Source organism: Helicoverpa armigera, chromosome 8, assembly GCF_030705265.1.
Source record: "Helicoverpa armigera isolate CAAS_96S chromosome 8, ASM3070526v1, whole genome shotgun sequence".
NCBI classification, from domain to species: Eukaryota; Metazoa; Arthropoda; class Insecta; order Lepidoptera; family Noctuidae; genus Helicoverpa; species Helicoverpa armigera.
Window position 1 is genome coordinate 1,112,695 of NC_087127.1, and position 13,566 is coordinate 1,126,260.

Here is a 13,566-nt window from a genome sequence, read left to right on the forward strand (position 1 = left end):
GAAGTTGTTTCAGTATTTGTATAAACGTAAGTCCAGCGTGTACACATCTCAGTATGAGCGAGAGATTAGTCATAGTACTAAACATTTCTGTCATTTTCAGAGTAAATTCATGCATATTTATGCAACACGTGGTAGAGTAGTGTCACATGCAGTATGGGAATAGGTTTTGGTCTTCTAATGAGTATTATGACTTCATCAGAATCGTTAAGGCCCATATCCCCCATATATTATCTATATAACTGAATTCAGATTGTGTATCGTATAGTGGTCAGCACTTAGGTTCAAATGATGCCTAGTCTAGTCATAACTAGTCACAATTAGGTAAAAATTCAAATAATACTGGGTCCATTTTTTTTTTTATTAAACTAAATAGACAATATTATAGAGACATAGGATTAACTCTGTAAAATGTTCACATGACCGGGTTATTGCACTGCGAAGGCCTGTTAAACTGTCTCAGACGAGTTAGATAACTGCAGTCGTAAGTACTTATAAGGAGAAACAACAGAGGCGGTAATGAATTGGATCATCAAGGAAATTGCAGCCTACTTGCATCCGGCCTCCGACATCGTCAGACACAGGAATTTACAATAAATATAGTACAAAAACATGAAATTAACATTACACAGTCATTTCCATGTATAGAATAAAGACGCAATGATTGAGAATTATTTGCTATAATTTAATAAATTCTATTTTCAAAAATTCGTTTAGGAGTACCCCAAGGTTTTATTTTAGGTCTAACTCGTTTTTTTTATTTTGATTTATCGATAAATATCTTGTTCAACGTTTTCCTTATCGATTATTAAATTTTTGTTTTGACTGTCTGCGACCAAATACCTAATAAAAGATAAAGGTTAGCATAACATAGACGTACCTATCGTTGAAATATAGATAATATTTTTATGTTTACCTCTCACTTGTCATCTAATGTTTAGTCAGAAATAAGGTAATTATCGTCTATAAAATATGTGATAAGCGCCAGAGGAAAACAATAGCAAACAACTACATTATGCCAAAGATTCAGAATATACCTACTGCTTTGCACTGAAATTCATTAATCTTTGACTTTAGGCAAGTTCAGGAATATTCAATTCTTGGCTGCAATGTGGACTAATTGGTGAAATACGGACTGCCGAAGCTAGTTTATTATTATTGAATGCCATGTAGAAACTTGGCGTTTCTTGATTTGTCAGAATTCATGTTCAGATTGAAATAATGACTAGAATTGGCTTGCTTTGTTATTTCTTTTTTTTTATTATAACAATAGCAATCTTAACATAACAATATACGTATACGTACTTATTTATTTAATAAATTATAAATATGGGTAACCTACTGCAAATTACAAAAGTATGTTGACTGATAACTCAAAGTGCAACCAGTTATTTCTAATTAATAATTATTGTTGTTTCAACGATAACAAATTACGTTACATAGACAACTGTTTACCTCCAATCAATCTCTTTGAGTTTGTACTTTGTAATGTAATGTACAGATTACGTTATTATATAACATTTGTTTATTACTGTTAATAAATATGCATATTGAACAACAATAAAGACTCATTAAAATATGTAGGTATTTGATAGTTAATTGTGTAACTGTTATTTAAAAAAGCGGATTTTTGATTCACTATCTAGTAGAGCAAGAATTATAAGAGCATAGTTTTCCGTTTTTAATGTTAGTTAGGGGTTAGCTAAAGCTATAAAAATATCTAAATATTTAATTTGGTATATTTTCAAAGCGTAGACAAGACTATAAAGATTATCCACGTTTCCAGACTCTATCCACAGAAATAATGAGGCCTTTGGATTTTTTGTCAGACGTTTTATGGACATAGGAGTTTATATGAAGGACACTGGCTGCGCCGACACCAAATAAAATAAAGAACAAGGGCAGAAAGATGAAGCAGTTGCAATAACCATACTTGACTACACAATACAATACATCTTAATATTAGGTACCTTCCAGACTACAATAAAGGCACAAGCAATGTAGATATACAGCCTAACAGGTGGTAGTTCTCACTGCGATACCGATAAGGTTTCATAACGTTGCTATCGGTCGATTACAGCCCATTGTGTGCACAGTTTATTGACCTAGGCGAACCTAGGCTAGAACATAATGGCGGCCATTGATAAACGCGGATTGCACGAAGTTTATATTTTGTATTTGTTCCGTAGAATGGTTGTTTCGTGGAATAATAGACTTAAGATAAACTCGACTGTTTTTAGATTACATATTTGTCTGATCTGACGTATTAATTGTCGATATATTTCTCTGACCCTCAGGCTCTGATGAAATGTTCCAAGCTGATAAAATATTTTCTTTATAAGGAAGGACTTGAAAGCAATTAAACACAGTACTGAAAACCGTGAAATCAGTTTTTCCTAAATAGGTGTTTACTTTGTTAATTATGGCTAAAGATAAGTTATAAGAAATCTTCCAAGTTTTTCCGTTTATCGTTAGGCCGTCTCAACATCTCTTTTACATAGACGTAGCTACAAAGACACATCTTACAATGTTAGTACGAGTAATTGCTGCAATAATAACCCGTTGGTCCAGTTTATTTTGAATAATTCATAGTAAATTGTTTTAATCTATCGTACACATATTTATTATTGTTTACATAATTATTGTAACAAACTTTGCACTCATGCATTTTGAACTTTGAAATGGCACATAAATAGAAAATATTATGCAAATGTTATTTGTAAACATATTAAGTAGGTACTAATAAACGGTATTAGGTAAAATATTACGTAGAAAATACACCATAGTAGGTTGGCATGAACGTTTATACCCACCACGGTAAAATGGATCTAGAGAAAAATCTAGACTTCTTGGGCCATTAAAATAAGTCAGTATCAATGGTAGAAATGCTCTATAATCTATGCATCTATGAACAAGAACTCCTTTGATAAAAAGAACTCGCTGGAACTTTATGAAATTGCAGAACTTGACTGATGAATGGAATTTTTCAGAGTAAAGTAGGTTAAAGGTGGATTGAATCATTTAACTATAACGGATAGTCAAGTCATAATCAGCTGATCAAATCACCGATTTGACCAATGGGCTTCCATTTCACAACTGGTTATGGTTTGATTATTGTCCATAGACAGTTAAAGTTAAATGGTGCAATCCACCCTTAATAAAACAAACTCAGTTCATGAACGAGAAAATTAAACTTTAGTTTTTGAAATCGACCCTGAATGACTAGTATGTGCTTAAATTATGGACACGTTTTTCAGTCATGAAAGAAGTTATCTCTAGAAGTCTAGACATATTCTTTATGCATGTAGACGGTAAAATAAACTGTCTAGATACCTAAATACATATTACTGTATGCATTATCTCGGTACAACATAATGATGGGCCTTCACGATTACAGTGATTAAAGTTTTATCCTACCTACTCTTCTGAGTACACACGTTTGTATTTATTTTAAGAAAAAGCTACACCATATTGTTTATTTTTAAATGTGTTTTTTCATCACCTCACAGTAATTGCGTGAGAAATGGTGATGTCACAGAATTTTATGAGGATAATCTGTGGTTATGTCGAAACGGATGCTACGACTTTTATTGTCTCTGGAGACATTATGCGATGTTCAAATAAATCTACCTAGAAAGAAAAGGGCCATCTTAAGAAAAAAAGGCGTAATATATGGCGTTGATCATAAACATTCTTTGTAAGTGCAGAAACAACAATTTGTATAATGAGGCTCAAATATGTCATCATCACAGCAGCTGCTTTGATGCAATCTTTTCACTCAGTGCCGTCATTTGGCACTGACAATGAGCTCTCATTCATCCTAATGTGATTGCGTTACAAAACTTCTTGTAAACAAACCTTCATGATAGAGTTCCTGAAGTAGTAGCCTGATTGTGCTACTATTTACAAAGTAGCTCATCAAGCTAAATTGTAATATAAGTGAAGAATTAGTTTATTTGCTTTGCAGTCTTTCACAGCTAGATAGGTGGTCCATTTATCGAGTCAGTAGAAGCCTACCGGAGACTTCGTATCTGGGTGCATGAAGTATTTCCCACGCTACAATGGCGAAACCGCTGGCAGAAGCTAGTATAATTAGAAAATTGTTCTGTCATGTTGACGATGTTTTAATGAACGTCGAAACAACAAAAAGATCATAGAATATTGGACTTCACATGGATACAGGGAAACCAATACAATTAATTTGTATTACATCACATCTTGCAACTGCTTGACGTTATTTGCTTATCAAAATGTCACACTTATCAGGTCACGTAATATCTGAACAATGAGCATACATCCTGTCTCAATTCAATGCAATTTGTAAATCATGACATAACCGACTGCAGAAAGTGGTGTGATCCAGTAAGTGATTCACAGCAAGGTGGCGAATGCCAGATGCGACCGGTTCAACAGACGGAGACCAAGGTCGGTAGTGTACGTGATACGAAAGAGAATTTATTGTGACATTTTTTACTTTTTTTTATAATTTTTATACTTTGAATGCGACAGTGTTTATGGTCATAAATAACCTACAGTGTTATTTTATAAGTCGGTTATGTGTTTCGTTGAACTGTTTCAGTCTATTTCTTTATAAACTGAGTAACTTTTTTGTGCCTTCAACTACTCTCTGTGGATCATTGTAAAGATTCGAGTGCTTTGAATCGTAATCACAATAAATACAGTTGTATTTTATATAAACTACAACTTTATTATACAATCCTTTTATTGCATCGTGTTTCCCTGACCTTAAATACTTCAGTTATGTATGACAGAAGTTATGTATGATTTTTTTAGAAACTGAAGAGCAAAACAGCAGACAGGAATTCTCCTGTCTGTCCTCTATTCAGAGGACTTAAATATTTACTTGATAATAAAGAAACTGAGTATGAAAAGCTGATAAACCGTAGACTGACTACAATATCTTATCTATGTCGAGTAGATCTTGAGTTCCACAACGTTCTATCAAGTTTCCAGTTCAGTAGCGTTTCAAGTCGTCTGCAGTTTCTGCTAAGTATCTAATACTTTACTTATTAAATATCGAAAACTAGTCGCTCCCTATGGTTTCAACCTCATTCCGGAAGAACCACTTTTCCCAAACGGGTAAAAGTTAAAAGTCGCCTATGACTATTTGTGTACGGTATATAAATTAAATTCTTCAGTAGTTTTGGCCTGAAAGCTAAAGGCAGAGTTAATTATAAAATGTTAATGAACCCTTTAATTTTTATGCTTACCTAAGGGTTAATTAAAGTAAAATATGGGGTCACGAACATAAAATTACAATCAGTTATATCATTTATTTTATTTTTTCGGTACAACACGTCACGCACGACACATGAATTCCTACAATCGATTTGTTGTTATTTTCGACTCGATTCGAAGTTACTATGTAATCGATAACTTATCATCAGTCACGAGACATGTTAGTTTTTGTTTATTATTGTTTGACTACTTAAACATTGTAGAATGTTGTAGATTAAGATACCAATGTTTAATAGACGTTGACCTTTGCCTGTGATAAGTTTTAAGAAAAAATCGCTTCTGTAAATAAAAATAATGACAGACATCCGCCATTAGTCTGTTCATTGTTCATTAAAAATAAACATAGATTAAATAATTCTTGATGTATTAACAATATTATATTCATCTTGCAGTTATAATAAAGCTAAAATGTAGTTTCAATTAATTTATAAGTCGTAAACTAGTGTTGTTCTATACAAATACCATCTGTTCTTTTATCGCTGTTATTTGGAACAGTTGAGTGGAACACGTAATATCGGGAACAATGACCCGGTGGAATTAGTATTTACTGGTATTGTAGCCTGTACTAGACAGAATTTTAAAACTGGATTTATTGCGTATATCAGTATATTTGCATTACTTGTTTGATTATGTATGTTTGATGTAAACAGATACCGGTATTGATACTGGACAAACGATTCGTTGTGTCTAGTGTCTCGAAGTGAACAGGTTTCGCTTTGTTTGTCTCTTCCAAAGTGCACTATCTTCTGTTTAAGGTTATTTTTTTCTAATCCAGTAAGATTATCTTAGATCTTAAAAACATTCTATATTTTATTTATACTTAACGAGGTAAAGATTTGATTCGGCGTAGTATTTCAGGTTTGTATGACGTCGAACAAAAAAACACTTTTGCGATCTTTTCTATTTTGTTAACGCAAACTAACATGCCAAATATAGAAAAACAGGATCTTCACACGTATTTTAAACCATTCTCGCGACACCGTCATCGTATATTGATGACTTCACCTAAAAAAATACAATGGGGCTCGTTGACAATACACTATAGTGACTAGTTGATACATTACGAGCTGTTTGTTATGGCAACGGTTTACATTACACAATTTGTTGTGCGGTTATCTCGGTCCACGCGTTTCGCTCGTGATTTTTCACATTATCGGCCGACGCAGCTGCTGTGGTACATTAAATACCTACATAGTTTATAAATACCGTTTTTTCTAGGCGGATAAAAAATCTTTGTGATCGTCGAGGAACGAATTTACTTTCTGGGTCAAGGACGTTTCGCTGTAGGTAGCGCGAATTTTTTTCATGGATTCTGGTCATTTTCCCGCGGTATCACGCGCGTACCGGGATAAAATATAGCCTATGTTACTCGCAGATAATGTAGCTTTCTAATGGTGAAAGAATTTTTAAAAGTAGTCCAATAGTTTTTGAGTTTCACCGGTACAAATAAACAAAAATACAACTTTTTCCTCTTTAAGTTTTAGTACAGAATTATACATCATACATCCTCCGAGCCTTTTTCCCAAACTATGTTGGGGTCGGCTTCCAGTCTAACCGGATTCAGCTGAATACCAGTGCTTTACAAGAAGCGACTGCCTATCTGACCTCCTCAACCCAGTTACCCGGGCAACCCGATACCCCTTGGTTAGACTGGCGTCAGACTTACTGGCTTCTGACTACCCGTAACGACTGCCAAGGATGTTCAATGACAGCCGGGATCTACAGTTTAACGTGCCATCCGAAACACAGTCATTGGTGTCTAAGATATACTTAGAAAGTACATACAAACTTAGAAATCTACTTGGTACTTGCCTGACCTGGAATCGAACCCGCGCCCTCATACTCGAGAGGTTGGTTCTTTGCCCCATAGATAATACACTATATAGAGATAGATACGCAACTCATCGTTCAAAACAACTTACTAGCGTGAAAGTTAACGGGCCCCCGTCACAAGATGGCGTGGTTACTTCATGTATGGTTAGGGTAGATGGCGCTTTTCAAGAGTTCTCTTAAATATGTTTTTAAATTTGAAAATTGAAATCACTGTTTTAAATTCAATTTACTGTAAATTGAATTTAAAACAGTGATTTCAATTTCCAGTTCCAGTTTCCAGTTTTCAGTTTCCAACTTCTAGTCTAGTCAATAATATTATGGGAGATAATAAAAAAACAAAAGATAAAGAGTACATTTATCGGCTAAGTATATTTTATTTCCTTTTTTTATGTGTATTACAATATTTAAATGCTTGTAACTTAATTTCATCATTTACATCGAAATTTGTTATTTTTCCGTTAATTATTCTATTAACCCCGGTGCACCAACTGTGAATGATTAAATTAATTGACATATTAATTATAAAATCAATTAATTTATTTTTATGAACTATACAAGTAATTATACTAAAATCACAATGGCAATTGATGTAAAATTTCATTTTTCTTTCAGATATTTTATTTCAGGTGAATCTCGTAAACATGCAACAATCATATAATATATTTCATTTAATAATTTTATAAAATCATCACATGCATTAAATAAGGATTTTTCGTATAATCTATTTCATAATTAAATGATTCAAAATCAATTTCCTTTCTTAATATATCATTAGTACATGTTCCACATTTTTGAACACTTTACATTTCGATTTTTTACAATGTATCCTGCTACATATTTTTTTGATTCGGCATGCAAAATCGAGTCATTCCATTTAATTTGGTTCATTGTATTAATTAAAGAATCAATAGGAAAATCACCACTAACCAATTCAATTTCATTGTTTTGTTTTTCAGCAAGAAGATCTTTGAAAGATTGCAGTGATTTATTTTCATCTTTTCACAGTTGGCACTTACAGAATGGGGCGAATTTAAATTATTAAGTAACAAAGTTTTGAACGCATTAATAAATTGTAGGCACGAGGGATTAACATTTCGTATCCCATTACTTCTAATGTTACAAAAAAAATTTTCAAGAGGGTCCTGATTGAAATTTCTGGTTAAAAGGCTAGTAACTTTATATTTGATTTTTAAAAACTCCCACATTTCTTTAAACGTTTTAATATTGTGGATCCAATTTTGAAGGGATGGCACTTTTTCATATCTTACTTCTTCTGTACCATCCCGTTTTTTTATAGTTTTAAAAGTCATTGAATCCAATATAGGAACTACCTCTGTCCATAATCTAAAATGAGGAGAATTATTCATTACACACCCCTTGAAAATTTTTGGATCACCTGTATATGAATGTCCATTGAAAGAATCAAATAGTTTGTCCATAATGAGTAGAAAATCAGCAGTTTCTTCGCACTCCGCCGGAAGAAGGTTGTGTTCTGAAACAATATATTAAATAAGTACTAGAATACAGTTCATATCAATCTTTTTTGCTATTGTGGACCGAAATTAAAGAAAAAAGAAAGAAAATACATTTATTCGACCCAGATTAGGGGACACAATAAAAAAACAAAAATACAAAAATTTAATTAAAAAATTAAACGGTGTGCCTCACGGCTGTGTCGAAAAGGCACAAACTTACAAACTTTAAAGTGGCAGTAACGATTTACTGTGCGTCTTTATCAGTTGGTTCAGTAAATAGTTGTGGGTGTAAATATAATTAGTAAGAAACCAACATTAAACTATATTTTGTAGTTTCATAATGTCTCAAATTTTTATTTCAATATGATAATTTTAATTTATTATTTCATTTCAATTTATAATGTTATTCCAACAATATATCTTATGCATCTTAAATATTGACATAGCCAATTTTAGATAAATTATTAGATATGAATTGTATTTTTATTTTGAATTTTATCGAGAGAAATAGCATCTCAATTGTTTGTTTTTAAATATTTTTGAACTTATAAATGTAGCCAGGACATCTAATATTATTTTAAAGAAAAATAATGAACTTTCTAATTTGTCTGTGGAGAATGAAGATGGTTAAAAACATGTAAATTAAAAATAAAAATCTAATTTAGTAAATTAATAGCAATTTTTTTTAAATATAGAGAAAATAATGAGAACAATAAAAGCATACTTACTTGCTAAGAATCTCAATGCTGATGATACCCTTTGGCTGAAAACTTGTGCAGCATATTTCACTTTCATTTTTGGAATTTTCTCTTTATTAACATGGTTTTCTGTTAATTTATTAACAAGCCTAATTTCATCATCCCCAACATCTAACTTCAACAGCATCTCCAAATGTTCCCACTTTGCATACTTTGTTTTCCCATCTTGTACAAATTTCAAATGTTTGGCGAGTAAATTATTTCTCATTCCCTTTAAAAGATGTGGAGGATCAAATAATGGGAAGACCTTTTGGTCTTCAAACTCGAAGGCTTGGGTCCTATATTCATTACCCTCTTGTAAATATTTGCGTTTTGTGTCTTCTTGAAGACTTTTATCACAGAAATATTTGTGGCTGATTGGTCACATATAGTGGCAATAACTATCAATCCAGTATTGGAGATTTCTTTTATTATTGTTTTGATCAGCTTCTTTAAATCGTCCTTTTTCGTGGCACCTTGGCAAAATGAAAAGCATAAAGGTTGTTTCACTTTGCTTTTTATACCCTTGATCATAAAGACCAAGGCATGATCTGCGAGTTTTTTTGTTTGTCTGTGCCCAAAATCTTCAAAACCAGTTATCTGTTTTAGGGCAGGGTTGTAAAAAACACCCGGAGCCAATGATACCTCATCAAACAGTAAATTGACCAACTTTTTTTCTGCCGGCAATTTTGCTACTGTAGCTTTTAAATTTTTAAATATATCAGGATTGAAGCCTGGTTTCAGTTCAAATTTACTCAACATTTTTGTAGGCTGCGCTTTGATGGCAAGACAAACATTTTTCGCATGAGGTTGTAAGCTTTCTGACTCTGTTTGTAAATGGTCAATGCCATGATTTTTCGTTAAATGTAAATCGCCTGCCTCGTGGTTTCTTTTTCCATTTCATTTGGAGGGAAGTAAATATTTTTATTGTTGCAGGCATTTTATTTAACTCTTTCAAAATGATTTTGATGTGGAAATTTTCCTTGCAGAGAGTTTCTTGTTATTTTGTTCCTTATATTTCTTTTTCAGCTTCAATACTTTCTGTTTTAACTTTATTATCTCCTTCTCTTTGGAGGTGACGACTCGTTTTAAATATTGACAAGTCCCTCTTTTCCTAGAACCTGTAATTTAAATTATGTTACACCTCAGATCAAAGAAATAGTGTTACACAAAGTTTTAATAGAATTGTGATAAAAATATGTTACATAATATTGTTCTGTTATTATATTATGACCAGAGATTGGAATAGGTAGGCTTCGAGGAACAGATACAAAAGTGGAGACTTCCTACAACAGCAGATACAAGCTTGATAAATATTTTTTATGGGGATTTTATGGGTAAACAAAAATGGATATAAAGAAGATCATTCAGACTCCATACATTTTTGGGCCTTTTCTACCAACGAAAAAAAATGGTATGGATGGTTAGAACTAGCTATTTGGATGAATAATTATTATGACACATAAGTTGTAGGATTATATCAAGTTATTATTATTAATCCATTTAATTCAGGTTTACAAGTTCGGAGATTTGTTATTGTCTTACATTTATTGATTCCTGCAAGTGCGGAAATAATCCTACCTAAAATTATAAACGCGAAAGTTTGTAAGTTTGGATGATGTTTGTTACTCTTTCACGAAAAAACTACTGAACGGCTTTGGATGAAATTTGGTATGTAGATAGCTTATACCCTGGAATTAGACATAGGCTATTTTTTATTCCGGTATACGCGGGTGAAACCGCGGGACGCAGTTAGTATGAAATAATCCTATACTAGTACTAATATTATAAATGTTGTGAGGATGTTTGTTCCTCTTTCCCGCGAAAACTACTAAACGGATTTAGATGAAACTTTACAGTAATATAGCTTATAAAAAATGTAATAACACATAGGCTTCACTACATAGTATAAAACAAAGTCGCTTTCTCTGTCCTTATTTCCCTATGTACGCTTAAATGCCCACTCTCTCTCTGCAAGAAGTTTTATGACCCTACAGTGGAAACAAATTGGAATCCTGATGATGGAAAGAAAAACCTAATGTTACAAGTCAAAGGTCAATTGTCAATAAAAATATTTACCTTTAGGGCGTTCAGCTGTCTGTAATGCATTCTGTACATCACTATGATAGTGGGTAGAGCTGGATGGCTCAATGACAGCAAGTTTATCTTGCGAAATGTTTAATAAATTCGACATGTCTGCCTCGACATGTCCCGATGGACCTTCAAGAGTTTGACCAACTGGTAATGTAGATAAATCTGCAAAAGGATGAAATTATTTATAGTTACTGTATAATTATGTAGAATATAGAACAATATTCATTTAATTCTTAGAAGATAGCATGTTGCATCAATTATTTTGGTATATAATATTCATTTTATTTTCTTCTAATTAGGATTAGATTATTCAGTAGAAAATTTTATTTAATATTTGAGGAACAATTTTGTTATTACAGCGAAGGCAAAGAAATGTGGTTTTGTTTCTATTAAGATTTAAATAACATAAGACATCTAAATAGTAGGTACCTAGAGTTGGTATTGCATTTGGAGTAAGTCGGTGACTGGCTGAACGGTAACACTCTTCAAAATGTCTGTCGCAAAATCGAATTTGGTTATAAATGTAGATGTCGCCTTTCTCTTGTAAAGCTTTATCTAGTACTTTTTTCCACGAGTTAAACTTTTCCAAATGTGGGTATTCAGGTTTAGGAAATCGGTGCAATGGGCCTGAAATCAAGAAGTTTTTATACATGAACAACTCACTCTCATTAAAATACCGTAATAGATATCATCATCATATGTATAAAATTTTAGTAATGTACTGTGATACCATCCTTGAATATTAATCTAACACTAGAAATAATAGCTGAGGTCTAGCAGTACTAGAACAGGAACACCACAGTTGAAGTAAATAAAATCACAGTAGCATAGCATGGGGGTGCCGAGGGGGCCATGGCCCTGGGTGGCGCTACTCTAGGGGCCGGCACCGCCGCCTAGCTGCAGCATCAAGCCAAGTAGAAGCTGATAGCGTTGACAGTAGAGGCAAAGGCATTTTTTGCCGCCTTTACATTGTCAGTTCCTATTTATGCCACCCCATAATACAATTTTCTTGAGAAGAGTCACTATACATTAAAGGTTGTCTGTAAAGATCGCTTTTAGCGATAAGACCACCCATTGTTACACCCCTTTTAGTTATTAAGTTTTAAATTGTAATTTGTTATGGTGTACATAGTGTGTATAGATACCACCACCACCACCATAACAAATACAACAAGATAGATAGATATCTATCTATACTTCTAGCCTACCTCCCAATAACTTCTTGTCTACTAAAAGAAGATCTAACCTATCAGGCAGGCAGGGTACTAAATTTTTCGACTCGCTCTTGAATTTTTACATCTGCTTGTTTTTCGTTTAATTTGACAATAAATGCTTAGTCCACACAAGGCTTTATGTTTTTTGAGCTTTAAAGGAAAATCTAACATATCCTAGTTTGCAAAAAATATTGTTGCATGCTGTATGAATCGACAAAGTTATACATAGATCATTAGTGTATGAATCAACAAAATCCTAGGTAGGATGCTAAAATTTTCACACTGCTGCACTACATATCAAAGAGAGCCAGTAACAATTTCTGAAAGTATTCCTTCCAGCACCCTAGTGAATCCCAAAATCATGGGCTGAGACCGCACCTGGTCATGAGTCGATATCAATAATAATTCTTTCTTGCCAAAACCATCTTTAGAATTTTATTAAATTGTAGTCATTTGAATTTAAATAAGTACCTAAATAAGGGGGCTCGCCCTAAGACTACCCACTGACCGGCAGCTAAATATACCTGCCCGGCGGCGGAATCCCATGCTACGCCACTGTAAAATCATAGTTTTAAAACCTGATGAAGTTATTTGGTCAGAGGGTCGTCTAGAGCGGGCTTTGTCTTATACGTAGATTCCGAGTCTTTTGATTGGATATAAAAGTTAATGTGCAGTTTCAATTGTTTGTGTAGGGTCAGGACAGGAGTGTGTGTGGTAGTGCATCTTAGATTTTGATGACTCAAGGACTATGATGACCACAGATTGCACGGATGACAATAATGGATATTGTGCAGCCTATCAGCAAAAGATAAATTACGTGCATTATAAAGTTAAAAGTTTTGAACTTACCGTCATTGTCACAATCAAAGTAGCACTTATATCTTGACGTTGATGGCATTCCGCCCTAAGACGATCCACTGGACGCATTTTCTAGTCCTAAATACGGTGCCGGGTCAA

The 13,566-nt window shown here is 33.3% G+C and overlaps 2 protein-coding genes across 2 annotated transcripts in view; both read right to left on the reverse strand.

The window, feature by feature from the left end:
• The window catches only part of LOC110382547 (6-phosphofructo-2-kinase/fructose-2,6-bisphosphatase), a 43,141-nt gene that overhangs the window by 23,050 nt on the left and 6,525 nt on the right, over positions 1–13,566 (reverse strand). The window lies entirely within an intron of this gene.
• On the reverse strand, positions 8,528–13,508 carry LOC135117241 (uncharacterized). The gene is made up of 5 exons (XM_064035940.1): positions 13,459–13,508; positions 11,825–12,022; positions 11,381–11,557; positions 9,293–10,422; positions 8,528–8,581 (listed from the first exon to the last, which is right to left on the reverse strand). The coding sequence occupies exons 1-4, from the start codon at positions 13,505–13,507 to the stop codon at positions 10,256–10,258; spliced, it is 591 nt and encodes a 196-aa protein (XP_063892010.1). The 5' UTR covers position 13,508; the 3' UTR covers positions 8,528–8,581; positions 9,293–10,255.